Genomic DNA, 20,801 nt, shown 5'->3' with positions numbered 1-20,801 from the left:
AAGGAATTCAGAATAGAGAGAGATTACGGAAAATTAGGGAGCCTGCATTGATGGGATAGTAACTACCCCGTTAGGCATTATGACATCACAGAAGATTGGTAGCAATAGCTCCCCTCAGGCACGTAGCCTGGCCTGAGGTTGGCCTTGCTATAGGTTTCTGGGCACCTTGCTGCCTTAAGTCTGTGAAAGCAAATTTGGTTTCAACACTTTGGAAGGCATGTGTTGGGGCATGAGTAGGTCAAGCTTATTACAAACTTGAGGGACCATCAACAGTGTACCCAGGAGTATGGGGATGATTCCAGATGTACTTCTAGGGTTTGAATCTACCTGGATAGAAGAGAGTAAGGCCTAGTAGAGAATTCTAAGACTCATTATTTATAGTTGACAGAATACCTAAAACTTGGGTGGTGGTCCTGCAGCCTGGGCTGAGTCATGGAGGCCTCAGCCTGGTTCTCTACCCATGTTGAGGCCTTTAGGCAGGAGTAACATGTGAAATTGTTTTCTTGAGGACCTGGTTTAGGGGATTGTTTTAGGTAGTTGTGCTGGGTGAATCCCAGAAACAATGTAAGAGGAAGCTAGAAAAACATAATGCCCCTAAATTCTTCATGGTGTGTTTTCAAATTAACATCGATTGTTTTGACTGTGATAAGTTTGACTCTCTTTGCTAAACATGGTACAAGCTCTAGGTTTCCTCTCCCTCTTGCAGCCAGTACAGAAGGTGTAAATGGTGGCAGAGATGGTGGAAGCTTCATCTGACCAGTGTGGCTGTGGGTTTCTTGTTCAGTGTGTCTCTAAACAACTTTTCCTCTCAGGCAACCACCCACCCAGATTTCATTCTTCATTTCCTACATGGGGTTGCCAGCAAGGCCAATGTGACAGTTCCCTAGAAATAGTACTGGCTTCTGCAAGTGCAGGGGTCTTTCTCCTCCCAGTCTCTTCTCTTTCCGTCCCTTAGAAACCCTCTCCACCCCCCAGACGGTGTCTGCTGCCCTTGAATGTGAATTGCTGTCCTTATTGCCCATGTTAAAGAAGAGCCAGCTGGTGTGTTGTCAGGAAGTACTATTTAAAATGTGAACTGTTAGGTCAATGGGGGAAAAAGGAGAAATATGTAATACCTTCAACAATAAGGATTTAAAAATAAATAAATAAAATGTGAACTGTTACAGAACAAATAAATACCATGAATAGGAACATACTTGTGTGCCATTCTCATTCTTAACTATCAAGGATGGTTTTTTCCCCCCTGTGGATGGGTGAGAAAGTGGGGATCGAGAGAGGAGCACAGCCCCGCAGCCTGTTCACTGGGTGTTTCTCCACTGGGGAGGCATAGTCCTGCCTCAGTAGCCTCAGTGGGCCATTTCTGGAAGTGGGCCTGTCCCCGCATGTGGTTGGAGCCTTCTCATCCACACTCATCTCCTACTGGCTTCTAGGATCATACTTAATTACACTTTCATTGGGTGTCCACTGTGTGGAGGCAGCGCATGTAAGTGCAGTGTGAGGGACATCTACATGTCACAGTCCCTAGGATTGCCTTCGTTTCCTTCTGTGACTTCCAGGACATTCAAGTGCACCATGCACAATTGAGCCACAAGCATCGGCTGCTGATTTGCCCACCTCCATTCCTCCAAACCCCAGACAGATGACCAGATTGATAAGCCCTTAAAGGGCAAGAACTGCATTTTGCTTATCTTTTTTAAAATCTTCATTGCTTAGCCCAGAACCCAGCTCATAGCAAGCAATGAGTAAAGGAGAGAAAACGAATCTGAACGCGTGAGGTATAGACAGTGAAAGGAGATTGAGCTGTGAAGGGAAAGGGAGCAGTGGCACCCGGCACGCCCCGCACAAACACTTTGTACTTGTACTTGGACATACCCTTGTCCTTAACCTCTAAAAACCATGCTCAAGAAACAGACTTCGGCTTAAGCACGTGTTGACAACAAGCATGTAAGGTGGGGCTCAGCCTGCTCTCCAAACCCACTTACTCCTAACACTATTCTTCTACAGGAGACCCAGCCAGTTCTTATAGCCCCTGGCTGGTGTCTTGTTGGAATTCCTGGTTGAGTAGCTCTGCGTACAAGTCAACTCCTTCGGAGACAGGGTGGCTGGGCTTATTGTGGCTCTGGTGGTAGCTGGTCAGAGGGCCCCGTGTGGGCTGCACTTGGCGGCGGTTGGAGGAAGCACTGGTGATGGTGTAGCAGACAACTCAGGTTTCCTTTGAAGCTCTTCCTGTGCTTGCACTTGAACTCCAGCACCAGCTTGGTGTACGTCTTGAGGGTGGTGACAGCTGATGCCATGTAGCAGGTGAAGGAAATTCAGGTTGTACTAGGAACAAACAAACATACAAAAAAAAATTACACGGAATCTTTCTTACAGGTTTGAAAGAAAAATGCCCTGATCCCTTCCTTACTGGGAAACTAGGCTGATGCCTCTTAGGGACTTAGGGACATGACTGTGCTGTCTTCCACTGTGTAGCAGGGAAAGAACTGTGGGTAAAAGGACTTAATTTGGTCTGTCGTAGTAGGTTACACTCCGGATGTTTCATAGTAAAAGAGAATGACGCATGTAGTATTAATACCTTAATCAATAAAGAAATTAAAAAAAAAAAGGCAGACAAGGAGTTGAGCGGATTCCTTTACACGGAATTGATTACTTGTTAATACTGTGCTTGTTTGTACTTGGTGTGCCTACTTTTTGTATATAAACACACACACTTAGCGTTGTTGCCTACTGTTTCTCAAGCTGCAGTTACCCTTGTGTAATCTTCAAGACTCCATAGACCTGCACCACCCACTGTAATACTCCCCTGCCCCCTTCTCCCTGACCTCTCCCCTCCCACACACACTCTGCCAAAGATTTTCCTTCACTTGGATGCTGGAGTGATCATGTCTCCTCCCTCTTCCCTTGTTCTGAGCTTAGCAGTTTTAAGGGCCCACAAAGTTGAGTCTCAGGAAGCACTTACTACAAATTTGGATGTATCAACAGGTTGCACTAAGTGGAATTTGCTTATTATGAAAACAATTTGGTTCTCGACTTTAGGGAGTTTACAATAGATGGAACAGACACTAGAGATGAAGGGAAGCTGGATGGATTCAACAAAGAAGAAAAGATATCAGGGAAGTTTATCAGACACGGCTCTAAAAACTTGGAAAGTCAAATCCTAAATCTCCCTGTGATTCTGGGTGGCCCACGAAACAGGAAGTTGTGTGAGGTTAGTGAGAGATTTCATGAGTCCAAGGGATGGTTAAAGCCAGGCCACATGCTGGTACTACGTGTTCCTGTCTGCAGCTTCTGGTGGTGGCCCCCATGTTGTAGTCACAAGTCTTCCAGGCAACTGCCAATGGGTCCAGAAGACTGGACGCCACATGCTTGGAATTATGAGTGGACAAAGTAGACTCAGGCTGGGGAGGCTTCTGATGGGAGTTTTGCAGTCTGAGCTCTATAGTAAGGCCAGCAATGGCTTGGAGACAGGCAAAGATGAGAAACAATGAGTCTGGGAAATGAGCTAAACAGATATGGTGGCTGGAGAAGTAGACCAAAGACCCAGCCTGAATCAAATGGCATGTATTATGCAGCGAGAAAAGGGATAGGCTCTTGTAACGACATGTAGAGTTTCCATATTGCCTGCTTTAGCGTAGAAACTCGAGCTGGCGCTGCATCTTTTCAGCACTGTTAAAGTCCATAGCACTATCCAAATAGTTACTGTCAGTTCAAGTTGCCCCTGTGCCTGAATCGAGCATGTGCTTCAAGGGAGAAAGTGAGGAACTCTTAAGCAAAGGGGATGTTTATCTTGACTATATTTGTTTTGTCATGGTTTTCTAAGGCTTAGAGAATGACTGTAGGGGAAGTTTTATTTCTAACACAGTTTGGTGGAATCAGAATGGAGGTAGGAAGAAGTTAGTCTTCATTACAGGAGAAGAATAAGCCATTCACAGGGAATAGAATTCAATCCAAATTTCAAGGCCAATTGACCATTTCTCTGTCCTCTAATACCTCAAGTCATAAAAAATATAAAACATAGAGCATCATTTCCATAAGCCATACACAATCAGTCTTGTTTCCCAAGGGCAACATACTTATCAGGTAAAGAAGCAATTGCAACAGTTGAACCAGCAGAAAAACTGGGCAAGACAACAGCCTCACAAAACAAACTAGAACCCTCTCTACCTGTTCAGAAGGTGGGGGAAGAATGGGTGTGGCCTGGTAGTCCAGCCTTCTGTTTGATTGACAGGCTTCTGGGCTGAGAGGTGAAGAGAAGGTAGAAGAACACAAAGCAAGTGTCTATGTAAGGGAAGCAAATATAATGGAAGTTGGCTGGGGGAGGGGCCAAAGGTTCAGGAGATGATGGTAAGCACTTCCTAAAGCAGTGATGGCGAACCTATGACACGCGTGTCAGAGGTGACACGCGAACTCATTTTTTTTGGTTGATTTTTCTTTGTTAAATGGCATTTAAATATACAAAATAAATAACAAAAATATGTCTTTGTTTTACTATGGTTGCAAATATCAAAAAATTTCTATATGTGACAGGGCATCAGAGTTAAGTTAGGGTTTTTCAAAATGCTGACACGCCGAGCTCAAAAGGTTCGCCATCACTGTCCTAGAAGGTCCACCCATAATTCCAAGCATGTGGCCTCCAATCTTCTGGACCCAAGTTGGCAGTTGCCTGGAAGACTTGTGAGTACATCAGGTGGGCCACCATTCCCAGAAGGCCTACAGAGGGAGCAGGAAGGCAGCACCTTTAGAGAAAGGCTGACATTGCGATCTACAGGGAACTAGACTTCAGAGCAACCTTCTCATTGTGTAACAGGTGCAGTCACAGGTCCGGGAAGACGAATCTGTCAGGGAGACTCCCTGAATGCAGGGGGACTTTCTGCATCAGGCTGCCCCAGACTTTAGAGCTATGGAGAACGTCTGAGTCAATGCTGCACTCAGGGCTACATTCCCCTTGACTTCTCCCCACCCATACCCCCAACGTGAGCTTTATTCTTGATCTGATATATGCATCTCTTACTTCAGCCAACAGTCTTGAAAAGCTCTGTGTGTCACAATGGAAAAGTAAACCAAGCTAATTTACACATCGAGGCATTGCAAAGAAAAAGAACCTAGGGACAAACCATTTCACAAAGTACATCATGATCTAAGATGACATTTCACATGTTATCTCAATTTAAGATGGAAAACGCTTACAATGTACCTCATACCTCTTCCCTCCCACATACCCCGCCCAAGGTTCCTCTTTCCTTCCCTCAGGGCAGAGACCAGCCAGCCAGCTAGTGCTTCAGAGGGCGCAGAGGACACCCACCCTCTCCAGCCTTGGGGGCGCTCACCTGACTTGACAGAGGAGATAGCGGCAAAGGCTCTCTCAGCTTGAGCCCGCAGCCAGGGTTCCTGGTGAACAGCAAGTCCGTTAATAGGAGGAGGAAACCGATGAGTTCAAGTCTGATGCAGGCAAACCGGGCTCCCAGTAATAGCCATAGGATCTCTGTCGGAAAGCAGAGGACGAGGCACTCTCACCCTGCCAGTTAAATAACTGGACGGTGAACCATCAGAAGGGAAATTAGGTGATGCCTATTGAAAGAGAAAAGCCTTGCAGCATCAGAGAAGGGGAGGGTGAGACAAAGCTGAAACCAGCTGGGAACATTCCTTAATTTGGGGTTCTTTTTCTAGCACCCCACAGCTCTCACTCTATTCGGTACCCAACATGATTGACTGTAAATACTGTTAGAGAGATTTGAGAAATCATTGAAATCTTGCAGTAATAGGCTTTGCTATTTATCATTGTTTTTTCTCTTTTCTTAATTTTGGACAGCCAGTTTTGTTTCCTCCCTCCCTCCATGCCTCCCCTTTTCCTCTATTTTACACAGACACAAAAATATTATTGGAGAAAAAAAAGAAAAACCTAAGCTTTTCCACATGGTTACTTGGCAACAGGAGTAGGTCAGAGCTGTGGTTTTCTATTTGTGAACTTGATTTGTCCCTGCTGTTTCTTTCCTTGCATGCCTGCATGTGAATGAAAGGCAGCTCTAGAAGGAATCTGTGTCAGCCCTTGGGAGCTCAGAAGAAGAGAAAAGCGGGAGATCATGGTACGATTTGGATCCAGAGAAGCCCCAAAACTCAATGGCAACTAAGTTTGTTATCAAACCCACATACTTGCCACAAGCCCCAAGGGAGGGTGGGGGAGGAAAGCCTTCTCCATTAACCGCTTCCCTCCATATCTGAGAGTGGGGTGATGTAGGCCTTGCAACGTGGCATATTCCAGTAGTCCTTTCTCACCTCTCTTGGTTGGTGGTGTGAGTTCAAGGGAACCTCGGCATTTCTCCCCTGAAACAGACAAGGGTCAGTTTCTTGGAGGTGCTTCCTTGGACAGTTGGGAGGAAATCTGTCCCCAGTCCCATACCCAGCACCACTCCATTTGTTGTGACGCAGTGCCTGCCCAGCAGACAGTAGGCAGGCAGTAAACGGCTCTTTGAAAGTAGTTAAGAGTGCATGGAAGAATGAATGGCATAGACAAGAGTCACCAGAAATCAATTTCTCAATTCCTGATAATGAAGATGACAATGCTACCCTGAGAGGGAAATGTTCTCGCTCCTGTTAATGACCCCAGGAAGAGTTAATGACTCCAGTGTTAACCCAGGCCATTTGCTGAGGTGGTCCCACTGGTCTGAATGGCTCTAAATTGTTTAGGGACTGGGGTTGGAGTAGTATTAAGTGGCACAATACACATATTCCTCTTCTGGCTCCTTTTCCCCTTAGCCCAAGCCAGGAGAAGGAGAAGATTGCAAATTGTCTGTGATTTGGGGTTTTAGAAAAGCTTCAGTACCAGGTGACATTTGAATACTTTGAGCAGGAAGCAGGGAGGGTGATCTCGACACAATTGCTCTAACCTAAGGACTAGGGGTGAGGGTGCATGCTGACACAGGAGTCCTGACATCCTGGTAGGTCCTAATTACTCTCTCTGAGCTTCAATTACCCTGCTTTCAACATTACAAGTAACTAGAGGCCAGGTGCACGAATTCGTGCACATTGAAAGGAAATTAATTAGAAGAAATATTTTAGTATTGCTATTTGCTCTTTATAATAAAAGTGTCAACCAAATTCACGATCGACAATGACAGATGGAAAGACATGCATTCAACTGGCACCAGCGAGATATATATATATATAAAATTTGCTTAATTAGATCTGCTTTCTGATTTAGCTAAACTTTTTCCAGCCCAGTGAAGCACCCCAACTTCTCTTTCAGGTAATTGTCAGCAACACAGCAGTAAATATCAACATGAAGCAGATTAGTCTTATAGATCATGCGGTAGAACAAAGGGTGAACTATTTAACTGTAGCAGTGTTTGACTATATTCTGTGCAGTGAGAAAACCTGAAGTCATTTTCAAGTTCCACCATTTCTTACTTCTTTTCAGTTGGGTCAAGTTTCTAAACTTTTTAAATCTCTGTTTTCCAGCTAATGAAAAGAAAATAGGATTCTACCTAGTCTCCTATCTACCTACTCCAGGACTTCTGTGAGGATCAAATGAGATGAGGCATGTGAAAATGCTTCATAGACATTTGATTAAAGTGTGAAATGTTTGCACCTGTCTCTAAAGCAAGTTGTGTCCTGGGCTGAAGAAACTCCAAGGAGGCTAGTCACTAGGGAGAGGATGCTGGGCGTTGCTATGTGATATCATTACCTGGTGCCCACAGCCACCGTTTCTGGGCTGGGCTGGCCTGGCCTGTGGGCTGCATTTTGCACCATGGGGGTCTCGATAGCATTGGCTGCAATTTGATGGGCTGTCACTCCATGGTGGTGTTGGGCCTGTGTCCCACTTGGGGGAAGCCGAGAGTGCTGCTTTGTTGGCACTAGATCTGCAGTGCCATTTCTTTGTAAATGGCCAGTGCCTGTCCCAGCAGCTCCTGCATTGATCATCTGCCCTCTGGTGGTCAGTGAGCATCATAGCGACCGATCGAACAGCTTAGCATATTAGCCTTTTATATATATAGATACTTAGAATGAGAAAACCCTTTTTTAGGAGGGAGGGAAAGGAAGGGGCTTTAAGGGCGATCTACTCTGATCCATCTCATTGATGAGAAAATCGAGGCCCATAGAAATGAAGTTATCTCGATAAGGTCACAACTGGGCAGAGCAAGGCTGTTCCTATAATATCATCTCTCCTTTTTTGTTTCTAAACAGCAACTTCAGTTTGCTAGAATGGAAATCCTTATACTGTTGAAAGTCTAAATGGAACCTTTTAAGGGTAATGCGATTTTAACCCAATGAGTCTACTAGACAGGCAGGAAGTGAAAAGCCAGATGGACTTTCATCCTTATTAAAAGGGGGTTCCCTAAAGAGAAAGCACACAGTACAGTGGTGGGAAATGCTGAGCTTGGGGGTGAGGCCGATGTGGTGTGGGAGAGGGCTATAAGATCCCATGGGGGGAAGGAGGTGGTCAGGCAGCTGGGGATGAGGAGACTACCTGGTTCTTCCACAGTTTCCTCACAGGATAGCCGCATGCCACTCCGGAGGGTATGGCAGGAGAAGTGGTCATCCCCAGCCTCCCAGGTGCATTGCACCACCTCCTGGGATGATGTGCTGCTGCTGCCCCCATCCAAGGGCACTGGCAGCTCAAGGCACTTGGTTGCCAGACCTTCTCTGCACAGGGGCTTGGGCACCTTCTGTGTGTCCACAAACCAGGAGTTGCTGAGCAGGAATGCTGTGGAGAGGCCGAGTGGTAGCAGGTTGAGGATGGCAGATAGGAATGTCCATTGGCCAGAGAAGACCTTCGGGAGCTCCATCTGTAACAGACAGACAAGGGGAGAGCCTGCTTTCAGACCCTCCTGGGAGATCTGGGCACCCTTCCCCGTGGCTCCCTAAGCTCAGGCCCCTTTCCTCCAACCTGCCGGTGCCACCAGCCGCTTTGAGTTTCCTCCAAAGAGCCGTGTGGAAGGTGGGCTTCAGCTGGCCTGGGGCAGACAACCTAGCGATGATTTTATTTAAGCCGGAGCGTATTATACTAAAATGCTTACTGAGGATGATCCGAAGAGGCATCAGAGAATAGCTCAGTCAGAATGGGGTGAAGCCACTGAGGCTAGGCTACAGATCAGGTTGAGAAAAAGAATTGGGAGCACTCTAAATGCTCTTGCTGGTCATCATTTTTGGTGTTGTCTGCACTGAAAGGTAACACTGCATTTAGTAGCACTGACTCGCTGAGGTGTCTGTTATGGTAACTGAGTTTTCCCTGTCCTCTTCCCTGCATCATAGGTTCCTCTGAGAGGGGAACGGGGGGGCGGGGGGGGGGGGGAGGTGTGTGTGTGTGTGTGTGTGTGTGTGTGTGATATCAGCCAATGATTAACTGGATCACAGGGGTGGGGCCTTGAGGATAAAAGGAAACAGTGGGCCCACTGGGATGGAGAGCAGAGGGAGCTGCAGGTTCTGAGAGACCTAGTTATCTGGGTCCAGCTTTCTATCCATGGCCACTGAGATGCAGGAATCAAATGGAAGATGGCTGCTTGGTGCCCGTGGAGGCTGCGCACCAAGTGCCGAGGCCATGGAGCCACGGAAAGGGTGACTTTGGCTGGTGGAGGGGCACTGCTCGACTCACAGCGGGGACACAGGGTGTGGCAGCAGAAAGGTCCGTGGCCCATGTGGCTCTGGTGGGAGCCCCTGACCTTGTTATTTTTAGTCTAAGAGAAGGGCTATTTGAAGAATGACCAATGCTAGACATTTCAACTTTGGGGAGTGGTGGCTTGGAGCCAGATTTAACAAAAATAAATTTGACAGGTCTTGCACTTTGTGTAATGGAATGGTTTATACGATTGTGTTAATACGTTCTGAATGGAAAGGAAGCCCATACTTAGCTGCTGACAGATGCTTCTTAAAGTAAACCATCTTGAGCTTTCCAGGGGATCTCTCATAGCAGAATTAATCAGACCCAAATCTGCTTTGCTTAAGAGACGTAAATAAAACCATAGCTAAATGGGATAGGCCCATTAATCTGCCTTTCTCATCATCTCCAGCTTAACATTTTCTACATTTAACAGAGAACTTTATCTCAGAAATATAACAGTTTGTTCTTTAGACTTTCCAGGGACTAAAACAGCGCAGGCTACAGACAAAATGTGGATTATTTTATGGCAATAAGAAATACACAAGATATATATACCAATATACAAAACATGATAAACTGTTTCTGGAAAGCAATCTGCTAATTCGGTGTGTTTTTTTAAAGCACTCAAAACAAATTAAATCCACCAAGAACTGTCAGACTGTATAAGACTCTGGGTGACCTTGGTAAGGACTGAAAAACCACAGCACCTGGAAGGGAGAAATATCTTCTATTGCTAGATATGGGAATCATATGTTGGCCCATCACCCCCACCTGCCACCCTCCCACCAAAAAAAAAAAAAAAAAAAAAAAAAGAATGTTTTAATGTTGTTTTTAGTCATGGAAATCCTATTGGTTTTAGTTATTCTGTTACATTCTAATTATCTTCCTGTCCATTGACTGAATAGGAAATTGCCTTCCAGATAAAATACCTTCATTAATCATTTTGTCTAAGGATTTAGGCAATTCTACATTTTCAACAACTTTATTTTCAGTCTTCGGTGGCTTGGAAATTAGTTTATCATCATCATATCACATCAGATTTCAATTGTACCCTTGCTTCATTTCAATTTACACATATTTTTAAGTTCTGCAGGTTATTCAGAAATAAGAATAATGAACCCCACACCATGTACAACCACTTTGCAGCACCAAAGTGACAACGAATGTAAGGAAAGGTGATTTGAGAAACAAAAGATGAAAAGAGCTTGGAATGTAGCCCAATGAAGCTGCTTTCAGAAGGAGTGTCCACCAAGGATAGATATAATGACCCTCATTCGAGAATTATCTTTGACACCTATAGTACCATACTTCTCATCACATATTTTATTTTTACCCCACGATATGCCTCCCCCCCCACCCCCCAGGATCCACATACCTCTTGAATGGAAGAACAAATCTAATTTTTCAGGGGTTTCCTTAAGGTGATCATGAAGCAGCAGCAGCCATAAGGAGAGTTATATCTTTGCATATGCTGACAAGCCCCATGTCATTCTACTCCACAGAAAAGGGACAATGAGTGACTTCCCGACACTTGGGTTCAAATCATTAGGAAGTGCATAGGTACCAAAATGTCACTAATTCTTCTATCAACATAGGTTAACAGAAAAACTCATAATTAACATAGGCTTAACACAGGCAACAAATGGGTGAGACAGTCACACCTCTTAGAAGAATCAGGTGCAAAATAACTATGCAATGTATGTTCTCAGCAATGGGAGGGTGAAGCTAGTTAGCTTGGCCATGGTCTCTTGCAGCCTGTGTGGAAGGACTGCAGGATGCCATCTGGGTTCCAAATCTCTTTGGTTTAATGTTGAAAAATTGGAAACTAGCCTTCCCACCCTCTTCTCCCACCCCTTACCATCCCTCCTCTTCTCTCTCTCTCTCTCTCTCTCTCTCTCTCTCTCTCTCTCTCTCTCTTTCGAGCACCTCATGATTAAAGGCTGCCTTGCAGGAAACTTGGGCATTTAATAATTGACAATACAATCATGGCCCAGCTGTTCTGGAGATTATGTGGGAGCGTTTGCCAATGGGGATCTGGGATTAATCACAGAAAAGCAAAGACCTGCACCCACAGAGGGACATTTCTTTACAAAATAAGTGATGATTTAGTTTCCATCCCACTGCCATTCCCTAGGTAACTGGTGTGAATTGATTGGGCTTCATTTTATGGCAGACACACAAATATTACAGGATCACTATTGATGCAAAGGTTTTCATCCCCTTGTGTAGGGCTTTCCATCTCTTTAATAAGCTCTATTATCTGCAATGTCAGAGCTTCATAGAACTCATGGATATGAAATAGCTTCCTGGTATGTTGGGTGGTCTCCACCCTCCAGTTAGCATCATTACTAATGATTATTAACATCGTCCCTTTGCATGGAATGCTGAGACAGTCAGAGAGTGTTGGGTGGGGATGTGGTGAGAATAGGAGACAAATTCCAGGGTCAGCAATGCTACAGCTATCTACCATTTCTCCCTGATCTCCAGGCAAAGGAATGACAATTTTTATTTTAAACTAGAGGCTTGGTGCACAGGATTTGTGCACTAATGGGGGGGGGGGCGTGATCTGTGGGGATTGGCCCACTGTGGGAGCCCACTGACCACCAGAGGGCAGCTCCTGCATTGGGCATCTTCCCCCTGGTGGTCAGTGAGTGTTATAGTGACTGGTCAACCAGTTGTTCTGGTCATTCCACTGTTCGGTCGCTGGGCTCTCATTATACAGGATGGTTTCTAAAACTTAAAAAAAAATCTGACAAATGAATAAGGTGTTGATTGCATATATTCTTGTTCTGGTCACCTAGAAGTTCATGTTGTTCTTTCTGTCCTCAAAAATCATACCAATTAGGATGACAAGGGTGGGAGACATTCTGAATTACCTTTTCACTTGGTGATCTGCCTTTCATCAAGATTAGTGTGAAAGTCACTCATTCTTTAAAAATGAATGGGAGCTGTTCCCTCCTTTCTGTCCTTGTCACACTGTACCCCTCTCCTAACACTGTGTCTTGACTATAAATTTCTCTTATTGAGAGCAGTAATTCTTCATTCTGACTAAGCCTCAGAACTATCTGAAACTTTGGAAAGATGTAGATTTTTGGACCCCCATCCTGAGATTCCATAGTAGTTTTGGGGTGAGTCCCAGGTATCTGTAATTTTAGGACACTCAGTATATACCCAGGATGGACTTCTTGTTTCTGGCTCCACATGTAAGCAACTTGTATATTGCCACTTTGACCTAACAATTGGTGAAAAGCTGAACAGACTGAAAAAATATATAATCAGGGAATTAAGATAACACCTGGCTTAACTGGTGTTGCTCAATGATTGAGCATCGACCTATGAACCAGGAGGTCACTGTTTGACTTCCGGTCAGGGCACATACCCAGGTTGCAGGCTCCATCCCCAGTAGGGGCGTGCAGGAGGTAGCCGATCAATGATTCTCATCATTGATGTTTCTATCTCTCCCTCTCTCTTCCTCTCTGAAATCAATAAAAATATATTTTAAAATAACACCTGTTTGACTCATTTTAGGTTTATATTTAATGAAACCCTCTATTCCCAACTCTTCCAGATTCACCATCAACCAAGTGAAGGTTTTTCCCATTCTGTGTTTGTGCTGTCAGCTTAGGGAATCAAAGGTAGGCTCTCCTCAGAGTGTTTGAATTGGTCTACCTTTTAGCCAAAGGAGCCTCTCTGGATCTCACTTCTGCCACCCAATAGATTTTCTATTCTTCTCACACTGATGTGAACAGTCTTTTTGACGCAATATGCTTGTGCCCAGACATAATTCCCATATCACCCAATGACCCTTCATTTGTTGTGACAGAACTCCCTATCCGCTGGGACCAGGGAGCAGGAATTCTGTGGTTACAGCTCATGATGGAATTGGCTGCTGGTTTCCTGGCTACAGTAGTCATCACAACGCTGGGTGGCACCATCTCCTCAGATTCTTCCTCTTTAGTCATGTGCTCCTCACCAGTCAGCAACTGTGGGTGAGGTGGCGGCTCCTCCCTTCGGGATTGTTCTCTTTTCCTCGGTTGGCCTGGTCCCCACACTAATCTATAGAGCACATGTGTCAGCCTTATGGAATTCAGGGCTTCGAATGAACCAGGATTGTTTCCTTTAGCACATTTTTGTGGCCAATGTCAGTTTTCGGTGATTCAGTTGATCCTTAAGTATTTCCCATGGGAAGTGCTACGCCACAGTATCAGAAAATACAGTTATCTTTGTTTCCCGATGAATTCTGTGCACATTCTTACTTAGTTGCACCCTCATTCCCTGTCCACCCCAGAACAGTGAACAATTCTTTTCCCTTCTCTCTGCTGACACCCTTCAAATACTTGCAGGCACTCTCATATCCCGCTTGAGTCACCATTTGGCACAGTCTTATGTCTTTGGTTTTTATTGCCTCTGCTCATAAACCGCACCCCCTGTGTCTTAATAGACTGACATTTGCCTTCTCCAGGGAAAAGCGGATGGGAGTGGCCAAGTCTTACATGAGGAGGCCTAGAGGTGGATTAAGCTTCATCGTTCCCCCTCTTATGCAGGCCCCTCCCAAGACCCTGCTATCTAATTTGTACTTGTCATGTTGTATTGTTTTTCTTAAAGAGTGCCTCCAAATTATGTCATTTTAGGCCTCTCCAAAGCCTGAATCTACCCCCTTAGGAGGCTGTGCATTTTGTGTGAGTGCTTGGCTGGCTGGCTGGCTACTAGTTGTGATCAACCTTGAGATCCCACACCCCCCATCCCAAGGATCTTGGGCCACAATGTCTAATTTCCTCTCTCTGGCAAAACATGAATTTTGTGCCTGGCCACAAAAATCAGAGGCTAGCATCCCACTCACTTCCTTTCATTGTAATTTAGGCGTGTTAATATTTTTTTCTTCTCTTTCCTCTCTTAGAACAGAAGAAGTACTAATTGCTAGTCAATGCAACATAAATATAATTAGGTTCAGCTCTGAAGCTCGTGATTCAGCACAGACACGAAGATTCCACATCTCAAAACAGTATTTAACTTCTGTATGTTGGACTGTTACCATCTCAGGATGAGCCCCACAGGGATAGATATGCAACTCAGTGCTGCTGACATCACAAAGCCAAGGGCTGGGACCAACCTATATTTGTAAGGTTCTCAGTCACTGTTCCCCTCACTGTACAAAACCATATTTCATAGGCATCTATGAGAAACAATGGTCTTGGGACCACACATACTGTGTAAACAGGAATTCAATTTGTGAGCCCACTGTAGATAAGAGGTGATTAGAACAATGGGTAAGCACACTGAGCCAGAGGAGACTGTATAGCACACCACTTCCCTGAGGTCAAAGCCTGGGGCTCAGGTTTCCAGCTGTTTTTTTTTTTTTTTCACTATCCATACTGGAATATTCTCCCAACCAAGGTTCACTCACCCTTCTGGGCAGTAGTTCTCTGTCCTTCTCCCAAGAGTCAGATTTCTGGCCCATGGCCATTAATGCCCTCCTCCTTGTTAGTAGGTAAAAGGCTGGTGTCAATGCGTGGGCTCTCACTGGCTCTGACGGATATGCACTTGTTCCTGCATGTTCTGTGTGCCTCTGTCATGTAACTCATCACATGGTTTACTTGTCTGTTATGCTCACATGACTTGAGTAGTTAGATATGGTAGCAGCCAAGTTTTATTCATTGTTGATCCTCAGAGCCGAGCCCTGTCTAACATCCATGAATGAGGGAAGTGTGTAATGGAAAGGAGGCCCATGAATACAGTTAGGGAGTCTATTAGGTGAAGATAAGATGTGAATAAAGAAAAGTGTCCCAACAGCCTCCGATTGCTGAAGGAGAGAGGAATCCTCCTGATTCACATACATAACAGCAGTGAGAGTCCACAGACCCACAGACACACCCTCTGCCTTTCTACACCGATGCACCCCTAGTGTCACCAAACAGATCCTGGCCAGTACATTTCCTCCCACCTGTGGAAACATTCCTGCTTTTGGATGACCAAAGCCCCGATAACAGCAATGATCTCATGAACAAGTGTTATCTTTAGTTCACAGAGACCAGGGTACAAACACATTGCTCAAAAGCCAGAGACAGTTGGGAAATGTTTTGTCCTTTCCCAAGCCCGGTGTTTCCCTAGGGATTGGAGCCCTTATGGATGATGTATCTTGTAGCATCTGAGATAGTGCTGCTATAATTATATATATATTTTTTACTTCAGTGCCTCATATTTGAGTGTTCACCGATGAAGATCACAGAAGGTCTTCACACAAGACATTTTGACACTGGAAGGGAAGAGTAATGCCAGCAACATGCCCATGCTGAGTGTCCAAAATATTCACGTCACTCTTGGACGCTTAGCTCTGGGATGCCCCAGCTTCGGGCCAGTCTCAACTGTAACCATGTTTAATGTCCACACGGCCGCAAATGCTCACAGAATGAAAACTCCTCCTTTCTTCCTAACGTGGGTCCCAAGTTCTGGGAACACGTCTACTCATGTTCAGTGGGAAGGACCACAGTAAAGCATCTGGGGGCCTCTCCTGTGTGTCGCCTTTCCCTTTCCGCTTTTTAATGTAATTGTTTGAGGGCTTTAGCTCTAGCAGTCATTTCCAGGAGAGGAAGCCGCCTTATTCAATGTCCCAAGCATCTGGAGTGAATCAGCGGGTCAGCCACATTTGCACATCCTGTGGGGCAATCGCTCACGCGCGGATCACGGAGTCCTCGGGCCTGCTGGGCCCTGGGCTCTCGGGGACGCGGGGCGGGGCAGGGCTGCGGGCCCAACGCCAGTCGCCTCTGGAGGGGCGCTCAGGGCGCGGCCGCGGGCAGGCACGGCGGGGCCAACCCATTTCCGTTCCTGGTGAGCCGCCCTCGTCCCTTCTATTCCTGCTCCCCCTTCTTCCTCCCCCTCACCCCCCCAGCAGTCTGGGTGCGGGAGCCCGGCCGAGTCCCCGCCAGCTCCCCATCGCCCCCCTCCCTGGATGAGTAACACCCCGCACGCGGTTTACTACGGCGCCGGGTCGCCTAGCAACGGGCGCGCGTTACCATGGCGACGCGCCCGGGGAGTGTTTTGCATTGTTTGGCTGGTCCCGCCCTAGCGGCCCGGGCCAGGACTTCCCGGAGGGCGGGGCGGGGAGCGGGGGTCCTTTCTTCCTTACGTCCTCCCGCGTCTGAGGAGAACCGCGTCGCGGGGCCCCTCCCAGCGAAGGAACCTTCGAGAGCGAGCGGGAGGGCGGGCGGTCTTGGGGTCAAGGCCGCGATGGGGCGTGGCCGGGGGCGCCGCCACGTGGACGCCGAATTGGGCGGGGGCTGCGAGCGAGGCCTTTCGGTGGGGCGGGCGGCAGGGAGTGCCGCGGCCGGGTCACCCGAGGAATTCTCCCACCCGGGCCTGTGGGTCCCAGTGTAAGGCACCTCCCTGCGCCCATCGATCCGGTCCCTAGCTCCTGTTCTACAGCCAGGCTGTGTCTTTGCCTCACTTCTGTGAAATTCTGGGGCCACGAATCCCTAAGCAGACCTGAGTTCTGGTCCTTTCTCACCAAGGGACGATTTCCGGAGTTAAATTAGGAGAACGAGCTGAGGAAGGGAACCATACTGTGTACCAGACACCTTGCCAGACTGTTCTCCAGCACCTGCTCGCATCCTCAGCACCCGAGGAATCAGATTCGGAGCAGCTGGCTGCGCAAGGCCAAGCTAGTAAATGCGCCTGACTCATCCGCAGGCTGCCCCTCGGGAAAAGGGGAAGGCACGGCCACCTTATCACATGGTTCACTTTGCAGGCCGGATGGTGGAAACGCACCCAGAATGAGGCAATGGGTTACGTGTACTTTATACTGGTTTTCAGGTAAAGACTGATAACCAGACTCTCCCACATTCCCCGAGCCTCTCCTCATAAGCCAGTGGCAAATAAAATTTACCCCGGCTGGCCCTTTCTATCATATTCTTACCCACTTTTGAGGATTCTTCAGTTGAGCATCTATTCACTTCGGGGCTGCTTCTGCGGTAGGGAGCAGTCTGAGCCCACACTGATGGCTCCTCAATCACTAGCTCTGCTCTGCAGTCCCACTGTGTCCCCTTCTTAGGCCCTATCTTATCCTTTCTTCTGAGACACCTAACTTCGAGCCAACAAGCAGCATGCCACATTGCTCTGTGCGTGTGTGTGTATTTCTCTAGCTAACAGTAAGCTTCATTGTTCTCTCTTGAGAATGGCAAGATATATGATAATGAAAACTCTTTCTTAGGAACCCTTTGAGCTGAAGGTTGGTAGTCCCCAACTTTTTCAAATGGGAGGCAAGTTACTTTCAGATATAGGTTCTTACCTAAATAAGCCCAGACATCTTTGCTGGCCCTGAGGGTCTTCCAGGGTCTGGGAGGACCTCTGCAGATTCTCTCAGATTCTCTGAGACCAAAAGAGCGTAAGGTTATGCTCTCCTTAGTTCCAGCAGATTCCAGGCCGGAGCTGGCTTCCAGCAGGACCCTAGGGGTGCCTCCTCATTCTTTGGAAGAACTTAATATCTACTCTTTCAGTTCAGTAGGGTCATATGCATCTTTTCTGTTCCCACCACCACTGGGCCTTTGAGCAGGAGCCAGATTTTGGCAACGGGAATCATACAGATGGAGGGAAAAAGAAAAGCTAGGGGCTGTAAGCAGCTCTGGGAACAGAGAGGAAAAGTAAGATGAAGAGGCAAAGGAAGAAGAAATGGACATTTTTCATAGAAGAGGATGAAAGAGCAAGAGGCCATGGTATGGACATCTCTGGGCTTATCAATAAAAACTGGGCTTGAGTAATATATTTTTATTCCATTTTGTGTAATCCTATAGTGTGTTCTCAAGTTCCTTACCATAAGCTCATGAAATAAACTGGTGAATTTGTATAACCTGTATTACAAATCCAACATTCCGGGATACACATGAGAGAAAGGATAACACATGAGGTAGTCATGGGATGTCAAAAATAAAGGTACTTACCTTCTGGGTGAGACAAACATTTTGAGTCAGTTGAGAGGACTTGTTCATTCACTTGAGGTTCTGAGTCAAAGAGTTTCAGTTTATCGTCTCTGTTTTAACTGGTTGAGTGGAATGAGTATCTTGTGTGAAGATGAATCAGGCTCCCTCTTGCCTGCAGAGTGCTAAGGTGGTGTAAGGTGGTCTGGAGAGGATGGAAAGGATGTCCTGCAGCTAGTATACCAGGCAGGGTGGGGCTGGCTGACATATGAGGTTTACTCTGTGACATCACAGTGGCAGACAGGGATCTCCCTGCTGCGCCCTCTCCCCTCCCCCAACTCCCAGAAGGACAGGGGCCACTCTAGGGTTACCTACCAGAGGCCTGTATGCCTTCTAAGGCATTTAGCTCAGTGCTTCTATGACTGAGCATAAGAATCATCTGGTGGGGGAGTGTCTTTGTAAACTACGGATTCTGAAGGTCTGGGATGATTTCCACATGATGCTGACCAGACCACACTGAGTTGTTTATTTTTTTTTAATATTTTTTATTGATTTCAGAGAGGAAGGGAGAGGGAGAGAGAGACAGAAACATCAGTGATGAGAGAGAATCATTGATCAGCTACCTCCTGCATCCCCCCCACTGGAAACATGTTAATGTTCTACATTTTTCAAAAATAAAATTAAAGCAAGATGAGAAGGGAAAGAAAAACCTAAAACTGGAAACAAGTGGAAACAAATGAACCCAATTATATTTCAAATAAACACTACAACCACACTGAAGAGGAAAAAGCAAAAGAAAGAAAAATCCAAGTAACTTATGAACACAGTATTTGACTATTTACCTTCCTTCTTGGGTGAGGTTGAGTAGGGGAGAACTGAAACCAACTACTGGATTTTTTTTAGTATATATACCTTATTCATCTTGTGGTGGATATGTTTAGCAATTTTGAAACTATTTTAAATGTATTGTGGCATTGGGCAAATGAGAAAATGTGTTCATACTGTTGGGAGCTAGAATTCTCACATGGGAAAGGGAAATCAATTATGGCTGGGAGAGTAAAGAAGGAACCCCATGTGGGGGTGCGCTGGAATTAGAGGCATTGGTGTGAATTCATGAGTTTATCACACATATGTATCCATACATATATATACGCATATGTATACACTAGTGACCCAGTGCACAAAATTTGTGCACATTAAAAGGGGATTAATTAGAGGAAATATTTTAATATTGCTATTTGCCCTTTATAATAGAAGTGTCAGAGATGAAAGAAAATTAGTAAAATGTATATGAAAATCTTCCTCCTGTCAGAGTCTGGGGCACGCCACGGAAAGCAGAGTCAAGTCCCTGCCCACCCACGTGCACCTTGAAATTGCGCAAGACCCAGACCTGGTTGGCCCCAACCCCATTGGGCTAGATCCAGACCCGGCTGGCCTCACCCTCATCAGGCCCTTTCGGGTGGTGCAGCCTCAGGTCTCCTGGCTGGTGCCAGGGTGGGGGGTATGGCCTGAGGTCCCCTGTCAAGCCCTGCCAGGTGGGGGGGGCGCAGCCTCAGGCTCCCTGGCCTGGGGCAGGGTGCATGGCCTGAGGTACCCCGGCCTGGGCCAGGGCAGGGGGCATGCCTTGAAGTGCCTGTCAAGCCCTGCTGGCGGGGGGGCATGGCCTGAAGTCCCCTGTCAAGCCCCACCAGGCGGGGGGTGCAGCCTCAGGTCCCTGCTGATTGCTCCTTAAGGTCGTTACAGGAACTTGGCCTCCACTTTGGGCACAGCCATCTTGACCATTTGGATATAATGGTCAATTTGCATATTCACTCTTTATTAGATAAGATAAATATATATACATATATATTTATGTGAATATATGTATATACAAATAGTATGCATATTTGTATTATATTTGTGTATATGTAAATTCAGGTATGTTTTTTCTAGTTTTGTCTATAGAAAGACATGTCCTCTCTGAGCCTTATTGCTTTTACTTTAGAACATAGGAAAATTGAATATGTAGGGATTCTGTGAGTAAAGGAACAAAGGTCTCAAAAACACAACCCCTTCATGCAAGCCTTTCCTCCCTCTAATCCAGGTAAGTGGTTCTCAGCCTTGCCTTCTTTTCCTGATCCATTCAGACATCACTGGCACAACATGATCCCATCTGACTATATGAATAATCCTACCTTTTGTCTTTTTCCTTTTCAAACCATTGTTGGCTGAGAAAAGGACCCAATTCTGGATTTTAAAAAAAATATCCAATTGCATGTATGATTAGTCATACTCTTCTTAAGTAAATTCAATATACTTAA

At 46.1% G+C, this 20,801-nt stretch overlaps 1 protein-coding gene across 1 annotated transcript; it reads right to left on the bottom strand.

Moving 5' to 3' along the window:
* Positions 1-1,922: 1,922 nt before the first annotated feature.
* On the bottom strand, positions 1,923-18,573 carry GSG1 (germ cell associated 1; the record flags this gene model as incomplete). The annotated part of the gene is given in 9 exon segments (XM_081084465.1): positions 1,923-2,144; positions 2,146-2,313; positions 2,315-2,322; positions 4,601-4,710; positions 5,328-5,361; positions 5,364-5,482; positions 6,151-6,321; positions 8,465-8,783; positions 18,526-18,573. Coding segments are annotated over 9 exon segments (1,101 nt in total). The 3' UTR covers positions 1,923-2,020.
* Between the last annotated feature and the right edge of the window lie 2,228 nt (positions 18,574-20,801).

This window comes from Myotis nattereri (genome assembly GCF_964212035.1).
Source record: "Myotis nattereri genome assembly, chromosome: 2".
Taxonomy (NCBI): Eukaryota; Metazoa; Chordata; class Mammalia; order Chiroptera; family Vespertilionidae; genus Myotis; species Myotis nattereri.
The sequence above is the reverse complement of the archived record's forward strand: the minus strand, read 5'-3'. Positions and strand labels throughout refer to the sequence as shown.